Source organism: Manacus vitellinus, unplaced genomic scaffold, assembly GCF_001715985.3.
Source record: "Manacus vitellinus isolate BGI_N305 unplaced genomic scaffold, ASM171598v3 scaffold_13_pilon, whole genome shotgun sequence".
NCBI lineage: Eukaryota > Metazoa > Chordata > Aves > Passeriformes > Pipridae > Manacus > Manacus vitellinus.
The window spans coordinates 14,360,135-14,376,817 of record NW_021938999.1 but is presented as its reverse complement, the minus strand read 5'-3'; the positions used below and the strand labels follow the sequence as shown (position 1 = coordinate 14,376,817).

At 37.0% G+C, this 16,683-nt stretch overlaps 1 protein-coding gene across 1 annotated transcript in view; it reads left to right on the top strand.

The window, feature by feature from the left end:
- The window catches only part of CACNA2D1 (calcium voltage-gated channel auxiliary subunit alpha2delta 1), a 375,571-nt gene that overhangs the window by 39,233 nt on the left and 319,655 nt on the right, over positions 1-16,683 (top strand). The window contains exon 2 of the mRNA XM_018068109.2: positions 11,448-11,529. Within this exon, the coding sequence (XP_017923598.2) occupies positions 11,448-11,529 (82 nt within the window). The remainder of the gene's footprint in view (positions 1-11,447; positions 11,530-16,683) is intronic.

The window sequence follows — 16,683 nt, the reverse complement described above, 5'->3', positions numbered from 1 at the left end:
GATTAACACTTTTCTTAATTAAATGCTATTTATTACTGTAACTTAAAAACCCAGTGCTTTATAAAAGGAAATGGAAACAGAGAATAAGGTGCTGAAAAAGAAAAGGAATGCACCTTCATGATATATCTGTTTTGCATGACACAGAAGGGAATTACTTTAGCAATTGACTTTTTTTTCTTTGCTCTCTGTAATGACTGCTAGAGATACTGATTTAATCAACCAACCATGCAAGTGGTTGTGATTGTGAACCAGATTGTTGTGAAGCAAACAAATGTTTCACAGTAAATTGCCAAGGGATACCAGCTACCCTGCTCTGTTTTTGCTCATATAGATTGTCTTTTTGGCAGCTGCCTCATAAAAAGCCTTCGTTATGTATGGACCTTTAATCAAAATGTCACTGAATCCTGCATTCTGGGATGCTTCATTTGAAACACATCCAACGTTCTTATTTATTAAATTGTCCGGTGTCGACTCCAGCCACTATTATCCCTAGTAAGCAAAGATGGATGAGGGAGTGACAAAAAGCTTGTGTCAGAGCTGAGATCAGTTGTCCGTGTGTGATGTCTTGATCTATTTGTACAGCCCTCTTGGGAACCATTGGGCAATTAAGTTCACCCATTTCAAACACAGCCCTTTCTGTACTCTCTGATTTGATAGGAGAATGGGCAATTCCTGGTAATGACTACTACATCAATTATCCTGCATTGTATTGATGCTTAATTAGAGAATGTGTTGAAACTGGGGAAGGGGACAAGTGGAAGAGGGGAGGGTTGGCTCCCAAGTAAATGTCAGAGACCTTTCCTTAATAGCCTGTCTTTTTAATGTGCACTGAATGCACTGACAAGCACTGTGGCCTCCTGCCCTTCAAGCATTTACCCCAGCCTGAGAAAGGAGAGCGAAGCCTCTTTGAGAAGGAATTGTTTTAGAGCTGCATTACATTTAGTGTCGTTCTTGTTCAGCTTTACTGTGAACTGACCCTTGTAGCCCTTTGGCCCCACATACGCGGTTGGAAACCATTTCTGCGCCTGAGCTTTCCGAATCAAACACTTGCAGTCTCATCAAACAGCCTTTCAGAAGTGAAACCCAAACATCATGAGCACGTACTCTTATTTTTCTAAGGTTTATGTAAGTAATCTGTAAGCTATCTGTAGGAGTTCTTTAAAAGAAAAAGAACAAAGCCAAGATTTTCTTATCACTACAATAATGACATTAAACACGATTCCTCAATCTCCAGTTTCTTCAGATTTAAGAAAATAGAAAAATTATCTAGAAAAATACTATATATCACAAGTGGAGGATTACAACAGAAATATAACACCTGCATGGCTGTTTATGACTGATCTGGGCCGTGAAGCCTGATACTAGCCATTTGTAAAGATTAATTTTCTAAAGCGGGAGACATTGCAATATGGTTTTGGTTGCTGCTGGTTCTTTACAGAGTAATTGCATTGAATTTTTCTGGTAGTTTACAGTATTCTAGCACTTCTGATACAGAGCTGCTGTGTCTAACATCCTGGAGAAACAGTCATGGTTTTAATGTACATAAGGTTCTCCTGCACCAGCCTGTGCAGACATTGTCCTGATCCTGTGATCAAGAGTCCTGACCTCCTGTTTTCAACACAGCAAACTACAGTGTGTGTGTGGGAAAGGCTGAGAACCTCTTCAATAGGAAGAAAAGATTGCATTGATTATTTCTCATATACTATTATCCTTTTCAAACAGCTATTAATATGCATCTGCATCCCAGGAACCACAACAAGACAGCTGCGCCTTTAGCAAAAACTCTGTGTAATTCAGCACGACTTTGTGAAACGGAAAGAATTTAAAGACAGCATGGCTATGTTAATTTTGATGTTAATCTCTGTAGAAACTTAATATTCTGTGCCAGTCTTTTGCCCGTGCAATAATCTATGCTTTGCATCTTCTGTCGTGATATTTTACTTTTTGTTTTAAATGGCAGCACTGAATGCAGATAGTGCCTGTCTTTCAAAATATGGAGTCAATTTAGGTCTCTCCAAAAAGTGTCTCTTCATTACTATAAATGCTATTACTTCACACGGCACAGCAGTGGCACATTTGGGTGGTGACAGCTTTGCACGCTGGAAGTCAATCTTTGAAAAAGAGAATATATTTGCAAAAGAAACAGCTGATTAATTTGCATGTGCAGCTTTCAAGTAATATACTTTGGAGTACATTGTACAACAAAAAATTTTTAAAGTATATAATAACTTCGAAAACTATAATGAATTAGAAGAGTAGCTTTACATTGATGGGATATAGTTGGAGTCAGGTGTGTTTTTTTTTTCTTAGTCTATATAGGTTTATCAGAAGGTGACATTGTGATACCTGATATAATAGATGTTTTATTTATGAATCCTTGCCATTGTTAAACAAGAGGGAAAATGCATTTGAAAGGAGCTTATAAAATTTGAAGCTTGGTAGCAAACAGCTCATAGTTCTGCAAAAAACCCCTACACTTTTTTTTCCAAACTTTGTTCCTTTTTTCAGTGCTTAAATGATCATAAAATATTCTCAATATGAATTTCATATTAAATTACCATTATAAATAATGTATCTTTTTAATAGTAATAATAAGTTCATACAGAGTTATAAGAAAGATTCTCCCAATGCAATCAAGCCTTATCTTCCACAAAGCATAAACATCTGCTTGTCTTTAAGCATCTCTCAATTTTTACGTTTAACTTTTAAGATTTAGGAAAGTGGAAAACCCAGAAAAGGTAGACTTGCTGTCCAGGATCTGAGTGCATCCCCCCATTCTGCTGTGTACTTAAATTCTATGACTAGTGCCATTTGCATAGGGGGAATTACTCACCTGCTCATGTACTTTTGCTGCAGCAAAGCACGGGGTAGGTACTTCAATCATTTGCTGGTGCTGGTGTCTTTTAAGCAGCTGCCTCATAAAAAACCTTCATTATGTGTGGACCTTTAATCAAAATGTCACTGAATCCTGCATTCTGAGATGCTTCATTTGGAACACATCCAGCAGTGTGCTGTTGGACTTCTGCTGTTACAACCAAAGCCTACATCAGACAATCAGATAAAAAAAGAGAAGTGAGTAGCTCAGCTCCCTGATGATGCTGTGTCATTGCCTTAGTTGTACTTACTTAATATATTCTATGAGTGGCAAAGTACTTTAATTCTCTTTTTTTCTCACTAAAACCCACTAATTAAAAAAAAAACTAAAATAAAAACCACTTGATTTTTAATACAGGTGCTGATTTATACCTTAATTCTGTGAAAGATAGTGAAAAACACTGATTTAAGAATGTATCCATGTGTTGCTAGACTCAAGGGAAGCTTTGCTGTTCACTTCCTCAGAAGTGTAGGTGACGACAAAATGAGATGGTCACGTTGTCCTTTCTCTCAAAGCTTGTCTTGGCATTCCTATAAGTAACTTAAGTGCTCTGTAACTTAAACCAGAACAGCAGATCAAACTAATTGCATGCTTTAAGGAGATAAATGTGTGTGTCTTATTATGGTGCAATTTATTCATTCAGTATGAAGTACAGACAAGCACAGTCCATATGTGCAGCTTCTGCATTCTAGATGCATGAAAATAAGATACTGCAGTGGCAAGGGCACAAATTAGGTGAAATTCTCACTCAATTGAATTGGTGCCCATGTGTGAATATGAGTAATGTTCCTGGTGTGTATGAAACGTCTTTTTTCCTTTAATCTCTTCTTTACTGGTATCCATATTTCAATTTCCTTATATTTTTTTTCTGAGGTTCAAATATAATGCTTATTAGTGTGGGGAAGAGGTAATTTCAATATAAATTATGGTTAAAGTATGAGTGATACGTTAAACACAACTGATAAAATCGTTTTTTGCCTGAAATACCTTAGCAAAATTATGCTGTTAAGCACTTTTGTAAAGTTCCATTACACTGAGATTTATTCTTCAATCATTTTCTAAGACATGCTTTTTTACCCTCCAAAGGCATTATGTTATTAACAAATTTACCATATAATATAGAACCATCAAAAAATAGCAGCTTTTATATCTTACTTTGCATAAGGACCAGCTTCTAATCCAGGTTCCGTTGTTACAGTACTGGAATAACTTCAGTGACATATGTGAGATTCAGTTTCAGTCTCCTTTTTACCACAATGAGTGTATGATTTTACTGGAGTATCTGTGTTTTTACTGGAGAAATGAACTTACTTCATATAGCATTACAGAGTGTCCAATTGAATTGGACACTTTAAATACTAGTTATCAGAGCTGAAGTGAAGAGATGATGAGAGGCATCTTACCTGCTGTTTTAAGGGATCTCTGGTGAGTGCAAATACAACCAAGTCTCTCCAGTGCCTGCTCCTCCATGAGATCTGTACCCTAGACTGTATGTTAGACCATTGCAGTTGAAAACAAAATGATTGATTTTAATCTAGTACAGATTAGAAACCAATTCTTCATTCTGAATTTAAATTTCTCAGTCACAAAAATGGCAAGTAGATTTGGAAAGTTTGATTGTTTTTTCAATACTAAGCAATAAATGTTACTAGATGTATATCTGATTGTAAAAACCTTTAATGAAACATATTTGAGCAATACTGGAAGTCATTTGAGTTGAAAATTTGTTATGTTTTCTCTGTTGAACTCTTTTAGCAGTATAATGTTTGATAATTAAAACATAATCATTTTTAAGAAGTCCTTTTTTCAGTATATAGTAATTTTGCAGCTGGCTAAGGCTTACATTAAAGATTGAGCTTAAATTATTAAATGATATTTTGTGCAACAGTAATTTCCATGAGAGGATATTTTTCATGTTATTTGCTAGGAAGCTTTAGACTCCAAAAGAACACTTTTGGCAAAGTATAGGGAAATATTTGAAAAGCATAAGCTGTCATTATGAACATGTGCGGCTAAAAACCTGTCAGGCACTTGGCTCAACCGAACAAGCTTATAAAATAATATGACCATGCTCTGATCCTGGCTCTTGAAAGTGGACACCATAATTAAGGAGTTACTTGGTCACTTGTGTTTAAAATCTGAGTGCTTTGAAGAATATGTTACATACTTTTTAAAGTGGAAAATGTAGTTAAAGATAAAGAGTTGAAATGCGAAGAGAGGTTATTTCAATGGGAGTGAGCAGTAGCAAGTGAGTCCAGCCTGTGGGTTAGGGGGTGCTGTTCCCAGATCCACCTGAAGCCTACTGATGGAAGTGTATAGGCAAGGTTCTGTTGGAAGGTGAGGGCAAAACAGCCATTCAAGCTGTGCTTCAGGGCTACAAAAGAGATGTTGGGGTGAAGAAGTTTGTTTGGCCTAGAAGTTCTAGGTAAGCACAGAGAAAGATTTCTGCTTTTTTGGGCACTGTGGCAAACACTGAGCAACTCATGGTGCCATTCACAGTTGACCATTTCCATCCTGAAACCTGCCACTGAAACTCAGTGTTAAGAAGCGAACAGTGTTTTAAGACATAGACAGAAATGGATATATGACAGATCTGCTCTTCACTCACCATGAACCATTGACTTACCATGACTTTGTCATGGAAGTGAGTGGTGGAACTTAAATCTCCTGAGCTGCTGGCTAAATCATAGGGTTGTTCCTTCTCCTTCTGCCTGTATGAGTTCTGCATCTCTGAATTCCTAGTTCCCAATTTATCTGTGGTACAAGGGGAGTCCTCAGAAGAGCAGTTGGTAGAGCAGTCACTAGTGAGTGTTCCTGCGAGCTCATTCTGTGAAGTCTAGGACATATAAGAACCATGTTTATATGGAGAAGGAGTGATTGGCAAAAAAATGGAAAATTGCTATAGCTTCTGTGACTGGATGGCCTAACCATGTGAAATTAGAGCTTGAAAACCCCAAGTATGAGCATTAAGATATCTGCTACTAAAAATCAAGTGTATCCTAAAGAGATTTCTGCCTATGTTGGCATTTTCTCTCTAAAGAATGATAGATATGACAGAGAAATTATGTCTTGCTTCCCAAATGTTTCCATTTGAGAAATGTGAAATAACTATTCCAAGCAAAAATTTTATAGTTTGAAAACAGGAAAAAACAAGAGGGTCCATCTGACCTTGACTGTTGGGGCTATCTCATATCTGGAAATTCCTTACAAACTACATGAACAGCAGCTTGCCACATTTGGGAAGATAAGACAGTCAAAGAGGGCAAAGAAACAAAGAACTATTTTTTCTTTTTGCCAACAGAGGAAATATCTTTGCCTAGTGAGCATAAGACGCGTTTCGTGCTTCCTTATTTTCCTCACTCAATGCAGTTAAAGTCATGAATTAATCTTTGCTTTGCTTTTATTACATGGAAGTTCTTCCAAACATTTATACAAAATTGTGTGATGTATTTTTTAACATATAGCTGGCACAGGATATACATGCCTCTATCATTATTGCATTGAAATAAAGGGAGTTTGCCAGCACTTGCAACACATACCACTTTTCATTTAAAATTCTGAATCTTTAACTTCCTTTCAAATTGCTATTTTATATAGTATTTATACTATAGTTTTAAGCTATCATACCTTCACATAGTGCATTAAGAAATTTCCAAACAACAGAAAAAGAAGAATTGGAGGTCTGTGCACCATCCTGAGAATTTTCATAACCATAGAAGTCATAGAATGAGGTGAGCATGAATATGATTGGTTAAATTAAATCTCCTCCACTCTATGGCATCTAACTGGACTATTATAAATACTACAGTAGGGTCTGGAAAATTCACAAAAGCTTATATGGACAACTTTGCCTTCATTTGGTTTTATGTCACATCTAAATTCTATAAGCCTATTTTATTCGTTTTCTGGCTATAGAGACAGTGGAGATTCGAGAACTTGATTTGATAACTATGGGGTTTTAGTGATCTTTGCATCAGACTCTTCATGTCCAACCCCTTTCTTTCCCTGTTTTAGAATCAGTGTGATTTTAGTACATTATGACAATTTCTTCAGTGTTTTACAAAACCTACCTTTATTACTGCTTCCAAAGTCCAGTTCTCTGTAATTCTATCCATCCGCCCCCATACCTGAAATATGAGTACTCTCAACTTATAGGTCATCAAAATATATACTCCTATTAAAAATCACTAGTTGTGCAGCGGGAGGTGTAAATGCAGCAACATGGGTAATTTCTGTGTAGAAGGTTAGTAATTCCATTGTAAAATATATTCTTCTTTCACATGCCTTTTACAAATTACGATAACAATTTCTTCCTGCCCTTTGGTGTTGCCTAAGAGGGACAAAGAATGGTTGGGAATCCCGCCGTTAAAATAATTTTGTAGCCTTTCCCCCCTCCTTCTCTGATAGCAAATCTTCTAAAAAGCATGTGAACCTGAAAGTGAAGGTTTTTCTGAGTAAGAAAAAAAGCGTGGTTAGCTTGAAAAAATATAGTGAAGCTTACTCTCTCAGTTTCTGAGCCTAATCTCATTTATCTTCATTTTCCAAACACCACTTTTCAATTGAGTTAGGAGCAATGTGTTATGTATATTTTTCCTTTTTGATAATCAAAGAAATATTGACCTATTTTGAAAATACTTCTTCCTCTCTCACTAATAGCTTTCATTACTTCATTTGTTGTTATTTTTATGTACAAGAACCATTTAGAAACTTGAGCAGAATGTAATCTTAACTGAAGAGAACTGGACGTGCACCTCCAATATACCAAGTGACTTCAGCTGGCACAGTTAAGGTCTATGCCTGCCTCTTTGTAAGACATTACCCAAGCAGAAGTCAGCTAATGGACCTTAAATTAGTGTGAGTAGTCTGCAAAGCTATGGAATATCATTACATGAATCTAGTGTCCTTGAAGTCAGCAGAAAAATATTGCATCAGTTTCAGCAGTAAAAAAAGGTTATAGCCAGCTTATTCTACATCTAGATTTCTTGGTTTCTTTTACCCCTGTAATTGAGCAGTGCTCTGTTCTCCTAGTATAGTTTGGTATACAGGTTTAATATAAAAGTAGGTTTTTAATGAAATTAAAAGACAGATTTCTTGGTGTAACACCTGCAATATTAAGTTCTACTTGGAGTGTGACTAGGGGTGTACCTGTGAAAATCCTTTGATTCTAGGAAATATAATTGTCTTCCTGTAAAATAATGAAAAAAAAATATAAAAAGGAAGAAAAATGAAAAATAAATGCTTTCTGTGCTGTCAAAATAGCTGTTATGCTAGGCTGGCTAATAATGTAATGCGGATGGATGGCTCTGTAGTGTTTTGACTATTTCTTCATCAATCTGATCAGAGCCCAGGTGACAGCAGCAAGGTCGTACCTTCTAATTCCCCAGTAAATGACCTGTGTCTGTCTGTCTTTAATCAGATATTTCCCTTCATCATTCAGATCACTTGGAAGTTGCTGTGGGAAGGCATGTGCACACTCCTTTTGTCTAGTCAGTGCTTCATACAGGGACAACCTGTGTGGGGGAGAAGGGGGTTAAAATCAATTGTCCTGCAGAACATAATCACCTTTCAGTGGAACATCCATTGCAGTGTTCATGCCAAACCAATAGTGATAGGAACAAACCAGCCTTTTGTACAGGCTTTCTGTTGGTGCCCTTTGCAGAAAAAAAATGACTGCTGCTGCTTTAAGTCATGGGAGCTCACGTTTGCTGTGACAGCTTTCCAATTGTTAAATAAACTCTGACCATGAGCAGCTGTCAGACAGACATTGCAGACTTCAGTTAAAAGGAGCACCAGCCAAGCATTTCAGTGCCTGAAGGCTCCTAGTTAATTTTTTTTTAAAGACTCACAATTAAACAAACAAACCAACAAACAAATAAAAAAATACAAGATAATGTGCTTCCTTAACTGAAAAAAAACAAACCCACAACTTCTATTTTATACATTCTGTGTCATTTTCCAGTGAAAGTTATAGAACCTGAGTGTGTCCATTTCTGAAAAACAGCCTGTGAGGAACGTGAAATTTCTCAAATGTACACTTTTATATGGTGGCAAGGTAGGAAACTGAGATGCAGAAATACTGACATTATACTTCATAAATAATACTAATAGTATTTAAATTCCTGTGGGAAAGCAAGAGGAATTATACTGAGCTTCCTCAATGTTGTAAAATGTCATTTTATCATTTGTTCTTTTGATAGTAATCTAACAAAACCCTTCTGAAGTTATTACTTTTTACCCTCTGAACAACTTGAGATAGTTGAACATGTCCTTGCTCATTGCAAGGCAGGGGTTGGACTAGATGACCTTTAAAGGTCCCTTCCAAACCAAACTATTCTATGATTCCATAATTCTATTATGATGTTGGACCCTGTTGTACAGGAAAGCAAAAAAAGGACAGTTTTCACTCCAGAAGGCCTCAGAAGCTAAGATAAATATGCAAGAAAATAATCTTTTAATGTAAATATACAGTCAGTATTGGAAGAAACCTTATTATTTACGTTTTAGTTACAGATGGGGAGAGAAATTGTCATTAATTCCAGTTTAGAAACTGATATTGACTGAGGATAGAGTGAGTCAGCTCTGGAGATACCTTTTTCCATTGACTGAAGCAGAAGCCTACCTCAATCATAAATTGAAACAAATAAAGCCCACAATAAAACAAAGATTAGTCTCATGACTAATCCCAAAAAGTAAGTTGTGGGTTAACTGTGTGAAGACAGTTTTAGACAATATTTAAGAAGTATTTATTGAAAAATCAATATTTTTGCAAGTTAAAGGAAAAATGACCCATATTTAATTTACAAGTAATAGTACTAATAGGTAATTACTGTTTTTAAGGGTAGCTTCTTCCAAAATTTCAAATTTAGCTAACTAGATAACTAACTAATTGTTTTCAAAATTCCGGTTTCCTTTAAGTACAGAGAGGAATATATTCAGTAAAAGTACAGAGCAGTGGGAAATGGAAAAAGTCAATTTAAAAATCAATCCTCTCTGATTTTTTTCTATCGACTCCTCTTAGAAATAACACCCACAATTTTTATAACTGAAATGGATTGTAAAAAAAAAATCTCAGTGTGTTCAATTATTTATTTTATGCTTTTGAAAACACTTTTGGTTAATGGGTTTCACTTTTTCACCTTTCATATACCTCATTCTCTCACACAGAAGAATAGAAACCATTAAAAAATGGAAGATGATAGCATTTTCTTGGTTTTGCTCATGCTTGTGCTTGTGAGTCAACTCTCTTCTCACATGATGGACTAAAAACCACGGTAAACATAATGCACCATGATTTTAAACAGACTGATTTCTATGCTGAACTAAATGTTTATATAATATAGGGCTTTGTGGAGATTTGAACCAGGAAATTAACTTGTCTCAGTTTTTGGAAAGCATAGTATAGATGGGAAGATTTGGGAGTACTAAAACAATGATGGAATCAGTTGCTGTAGTCAATGAAAATATAGTTTCCATGCATGAAGGATGAATGAGGAAGGATCCTTTATTAAAAGTAGTCAACTTGCAACTCTATAATAGAGATTGTGCTCTTTAAAGATATTGGTATTGGATTAACAGAAAATGTATTAATGGCCATGGAAAGAAGGAGTAAAATCAGTCTTCTATCTTCTTTCTTAGTCTTCCAATTTTTCCATATTGAAGTAGAAATGGAATCTCTCTTTTTGCTGTCTTTCCTTTATTAATGAATAATCCCTTGGGTATTAGCTTAAGGCTAGGAAATGGCTAAATATATTTATTTGTTCCAGGTTTCAGAGCAGAAAGCTGGCATAATGACAGGGATAATGTGAGAGATGAATTGGAGATGGAACTTTCTGGCTAGGCAAGCTACACAACCTTCTTCTGAACATGGACCTAACTGGAATAAACGTGTACCATGGCTCCTTCCCTGCTACAGAACATGGCATGGCACAGAAACTGTGTTGGATCCAATGCTTTTCCAGAGAGTTGGGTTTGCTGGGCACAGAGAGTAGAGGATGCACAGGAGCAAATCACCTGTTCCCTGGTGACAGCAGCCAGGAGCAGATGTGCCTTCCCAAAATAAGTCATGCCCACTGTTACCTGTCTCACTGTTGCTTCCTTGAAGTGCCTGGAGAAGGGCTACAGGCCGAAAAGTTTAGTCAGGTTTCTAAACCTGCTCCCAATTGGCTGCTTTTCTCTGCTTGTGCTGTCTATTGGGAGAGGGACCTTGAGACCCTCAGAAGAGGCATTGCTGGGAGCGAGCTGCAGGTCAGGCTGGTTGTCCTGGCAGGCAACATACCAGCTCTGTTGAGGAGATCTTTGCCACAACTTGGCTACATAGATATGATAGCACACTTGGTTTCCAGCTGACTTAGCGTGGTGGCCACTGCAGAAAACTGTATCAGAAGATTCGGGTTATCAAGACTGGGTAGAGGATCTATTGAAAAAACCCTCAAAGACAACTTTTTATGTTTTGGTTTCAATTTTATCAACATATTCTGAATTTTTTCCCTTTCCTTGTACTGTATAATTGTATGTGATTTCCACTTGCCAGTGATCTGATTGGATGTCTCTCTTTTCTTTTTGGTTTCTGTAGGATAAAATCATGGGTAGATAAGATGCAAGAAGATCTCGTAACACTGGCACGAACTGCAAGCGGAGTGGAACAGCTTGCTAAGGTAAGAAGACACATCTCAGACTGCAGTAACTAGGAAGTGAAGGACGTGAATCATCTGGGCATTATGATCATTTCATTGCAACATAGTAAAATGATTTTGGGGAATTAAACTCTGCAGTGCTTACTGAGAGAAAAATGAATAACAGACATCCATCTATTCACTTGCTCGTAGATAATATTTAATCAGCTCTGCAATATCAGACATAAGGCTTACCATTGTTGCTACACTTCCACCTGAAGCAAGGGCTTTTATGTTCTGTGTTTGTCAAATACGGTATCCAGGAAGCAACCATTCACAGCAGTGGAGAATTCTGCTGTCTATTAACAAGGCAGCCTATTTTTCTGACACATATTTCGTGAAATGGGACAGCTTCTGGTTAGCAGAAACATAGATGAGAATGAAAACTACTTTTGTTCACCTCTTTGAATTTAACACAAAGTTTGGTTTAGGGAAGAATTTACAAATCTTTCATTGAGAAGATTTTTTTAGCACTATGTTCTATTTATAGAGGGCAACAACATCTGACACTGCAGAAAAGTATAGTCACAATTCAGAAAATGTAAGGATTACTCTGCCTATACAACTTTGTGTGTATACATCATGATCTAGTACGCAGCCATATGACTATACAATTCCCTCTCCGTATCCCTGCACAAGTGCCGTGTCTACTTCTGTGAGCTGATGGATATCTGAGTTGATGCGAGACTGTATAATGAAGGGAAATTTTGCTGTTACATCAAGAAAATAAGTTATTGTCAGCCAACAGAATCTCCTGGTGATAGAGAGCTGAACACGAAGCCTTGAGATTTGGTTTCCAAAAGTCAGTCTTCCCAAATGATCCCTGAAATGGGTAGTAGCTGTGTTTCAAAACCTTTAAGAAGCACAGAGAAGAATCAAGTGTAAAGTTTCTCAAATTTAATAGTATTCCTTTGACTTAATGACTATTTTCCCACATGTTTTTTGTGAATCCTGACCCAGAAGGACATTTTATCTTTACTGACTGTCATGGTTTGAGAGCCCCAAAATCCAATTCCCTAGTCCAAGCCTCCTCCCACATCTCAACCCAGTGCGAGATGGTTTCCAAACACCACACGAGACATAAATGGGGAAAAGGGAATATATTACAATGACTGTACAAAATAAATACTACAATACATTATATACAATCTTAATTATCTCTACCATGACATAATTATTTACAATGGATCAAATCTCTTCTCCCCTCCAAATAAAAGTCCAGGGGGGAAGAAGGAAAAAGATCCCTTTCCACTCTCAGAGCAGCAATGTCACATAGGCAGCAGGTTCTCTTCTTCTATGCAGCAGCTGTAACTGGATTGTTGTAGCTGGATCTCTTTTCAATACACACAAGGGGGTCTCCTTTCATCCCTCCAAATGAAGGTCTCACCCATGGACTGCCAGCAGGGACAAAACTCGCTTCACCATGGGCATATCACGAAGTGCAGGGGTATCTTCGTGAAAGTCCCTTCCTCAGGGGATTTACCTCTGAGTCAGAACATCTCGGGCAGCTTTCAGTTGAAAGTCTTTGCCTCAAGAGTTCTATCAGAGCTCCTGTGCTCTGTCTCAAGCAGCGGGGGGGCCAAGGTCACCCTCTCCACATTCCTTTGGCTTTCCTGGTCCAGCTTTCCAGGACGCTTTGAGCTTTTCAGCTCCTCTGCAGTGCATGTTGCACTTCACTCCTCCCTTCTAGGAGCTGAGGGGTCTCCAAGGAGTTTGGGGTCTTTTGGTTTCAGTTTCTTACCCCAACTCTGTCTCTGTCTGTAGAGCTTAGTCTGCTCTCTTTGCTGCTGGTTCTCATCTCTCAGACAACTCTGTGTCTCTCTTGCTCAGCTGCAATGCCTCTGCTGTTAAAGCAGTCTTATAATGGAGACTGCTGGTCAAACCTAATAATCTGTAGTGCTACCAGCTTACGTGCAGTGACGTTCATGTGGATAAAAACAAAAAACATGTGTGTGAATACTGTAGGTAAGTTTCTTTTTGAAAGCCAAAATTTATAATGCACTTCAAGCAAATAATGTTGTCTCAGAGGATATTCACAAGATGGTTGATATGTGTTTGTAATCCTAGGATTTAAAGCATGAAAGGGGAATGTTTCCGTGTAAAATATGTCTCTATATCAAAGCCATTTGTTTGACCTAAGTTGCATGATGTCTTTCTCTATCCACAAGGTTTTAATTAGCTCTCTTGCCTGCAAGGGAGAATGCAAAGCCCTGAGAGGTGAGCTGTGCAGTCTCTCCCACTTTTCTTTTGTTTACAGGCTGTTGTCACTTTCCCATTTTTTAATGACATCCTTTTTTTTCTGCTCACTGCCTATTAAAATTTAGTCAGATCTCTCCTGAAACAAACCCTAATCTTGGAAATACGAAGACTACAATACATGAAAAACATCATGCCTGCATGCTTGTCACTTTAATTCACAGGACTTGCCTTCAGTTGCTCAAACTTTAAAAATACTTACAACCAGATTGAATTTTCAGCTTTTTTTCTGATTCATTTCTTCTTCCAACTCTAGAATTGTTTGGACCAAGCCTATAGTCTTCATATAAACTTAAAAAAAGAAATACATTTGTTCGGCTGTTCTGCCACTCCTCCCTCCAAAACTGGAATGATTAATACAAAAAGAAGGAGCAGAGTGCTCCTACTGTAAAATAGTAAACATGACTTTCTGTCAACAGCTGTAATAATTAGATAGACTTTTGGGGGGAGAAATGTCTTTCCTTGTTCTAGGGAAAATTAATTTCAATTTGGCCAAGTGTGAGGTTAAGGCTCTTGGCAAGGACGTGTAACCATTTCACAGCCTGGTCAACCTCTCCCTGGACTCAGGGAAAGAATTCCCACTGATTCAGCTGAAGTTACAATCTGTATCTGCTTCGTGCAATTGAGTCTTCTATGAAGATCTCTAAAATGACCAAGATAACTCTCGAAGTAGAACAATTAATACATTATCAACTGGTGTGAATTCTTCATAAATCAAGCAGGGCTTTTTCAATTAGCTGCTCTGCTATGCAGGTTCATGGTGCTCCCATGACTTATTGGAAGTCTCTTCCGGTTCATTGGTGCTGTTTATGCCTCTATGTGCATTAATGTCTGGGGTCTTTGTGCTGCAGGGAATTATACTACACAATGGTCTCTTCTGGAGAACTGTAAAATATTTTTTTCTGACCATGATGGAAAGGGATAGGAGCACTACCTGAATTCCCAGTAATTTAATTTTAGACTGAGAGAGCTTTTGACCAGAGACAATGTAAAACTTCCTATGTAATTACAAAGGAATAAAAAAATTAAATCTGGATGACCATTAAACTTAGGTGAGAAATATGTTAAGTAAATAGCTGCCCTGTTGAGATCAGTACCTATATAAAAGTCTAATTTATTCTGCACTGCGGATATAGATAACTAGGGAAAACATTATCAGTATTTAAGGTGTTTGCATTCAACATGTACTAAATTTCATGGAATCACGTTTAAGGAGAAGAATCTCCTCAGAAAATAATTCCTTTTTCTTTGGTCATTGACAACTTTCTTGCAGTGACTTGGAATCACAGTCTTGTCCTAGTGACTAACCACTCTTTCTCTTGCTTTTGCATTTATAATACAGCCATTTTAAACCATTGCAACTCTCATTAATCACAACTTTTGAAAATATCTCTATAGCGAGGATACAAAATAATATATTAATGAATATTCCACATAATGCTTAAAAAGAGAAGGAGCTTATTTAGTGAATTACTTCAATGATTCTGTCTCTGAATATATGAATATGCTTATGTCAATGGACATTTTGCACACCTTTTCTCTTGTTAGGAGTGATGACAGCAATATAATGCCTATAGTAAGCAAAACTGTAAAAAAAAAATTGGATGCCATTAAATTTATTTAAATGAGGCTAGTAGCCTTAACCAGGTAAACCAGTATATCTAGAGTAGAAGAGACAGACAAAATGGAGGTGCGTAGGAGATGGAGAGGCAGGTGAGAGCTGAAGATTATTATGGTGTGCAAAAAAACCATGATCTTTAATTTACAGATGTACTCACTAGTTGATATTTGCCATACAGAGGGAATCCTGATCCAGCCAAGAATTGAGCTTTGATTTTCATGTTTCTGTTTAGACCTTTAACTCCAGAACATTCATGAATTAGTTGTGGTAAATTATTACTTTGGTGGTATGAATCAACACTACTACTAGTAACATCTAACTGTGAGTTCCATGATCGTGTTTAAAGTGTAGTTCCTCCTTATGTCCTTCAAGTCTTATTTATACCATCTGGGAATGGTCTCAAAATAGTCTTCCAGAAATAGTTTTAAAGGACATTTTTAAATCATACTTTTTTGGACATTGCTAGGAGTTTAGGTGAGATCTGGGAGAACTCCAACTTGGACTTAGTACCAATGTAGTATGCCTATTATAGTAATGTGAAGATTGCTTCAACAAGGCAGGAAGTCAGGATTTAAGATGCCAAAATACTCAGCTGGTTGAAAACTGGCAGAGCTCCACTGACTGCAGTGGATTATGCTAATTTACATTTGTGAAGAATCTTGCCTAACAATATTTAATTTACAAGTCAAGCAGGTAAAAAGTACTTTGAAAAAAATACAAGCAGATTTTCACACAAGAAACAGAGGCTATATCTTGACAATTTCGCTGCTGTAGTTCCTTATTTGAGTAGGGCACTGTTGGGTCCTTTCTATGATTTAAATTTTATTTTTTTCCCCTATAAGAGCAAAGGAAATGTTTGTAAGGAAGTATTGTATGTATATACATCTTGAGACCTGAAAACAGGAAAACAGGATACACAGGAAAATCTTTGAAAAAGAGCTACAAGAGCTTCAGTGTGCTTCTTTAAGTGTCTCTCACCGAAGCACAGCTTAGTGTATTCCCTCTAGCGTTACAAGTCTGGTGTTTAAAAACAAACAAAACTAAAGACAAACAAAAACAATGTAGGCACGTAACTGTCATTTCAACTTAAAAAGGTTCATGTAACTTTATCTTACTCATGAACTCTCTAAGCAGTCAGGCGTTATGAAGCTGCTCTGGTGTGAATGATACAGGCTTTCTACAGAGCAAATAGACTGTTAGAAAAAAAGTAAGAAGGAATAGACAGCAGCTTAATAGAATTTTAAAATATATGTAGCAAA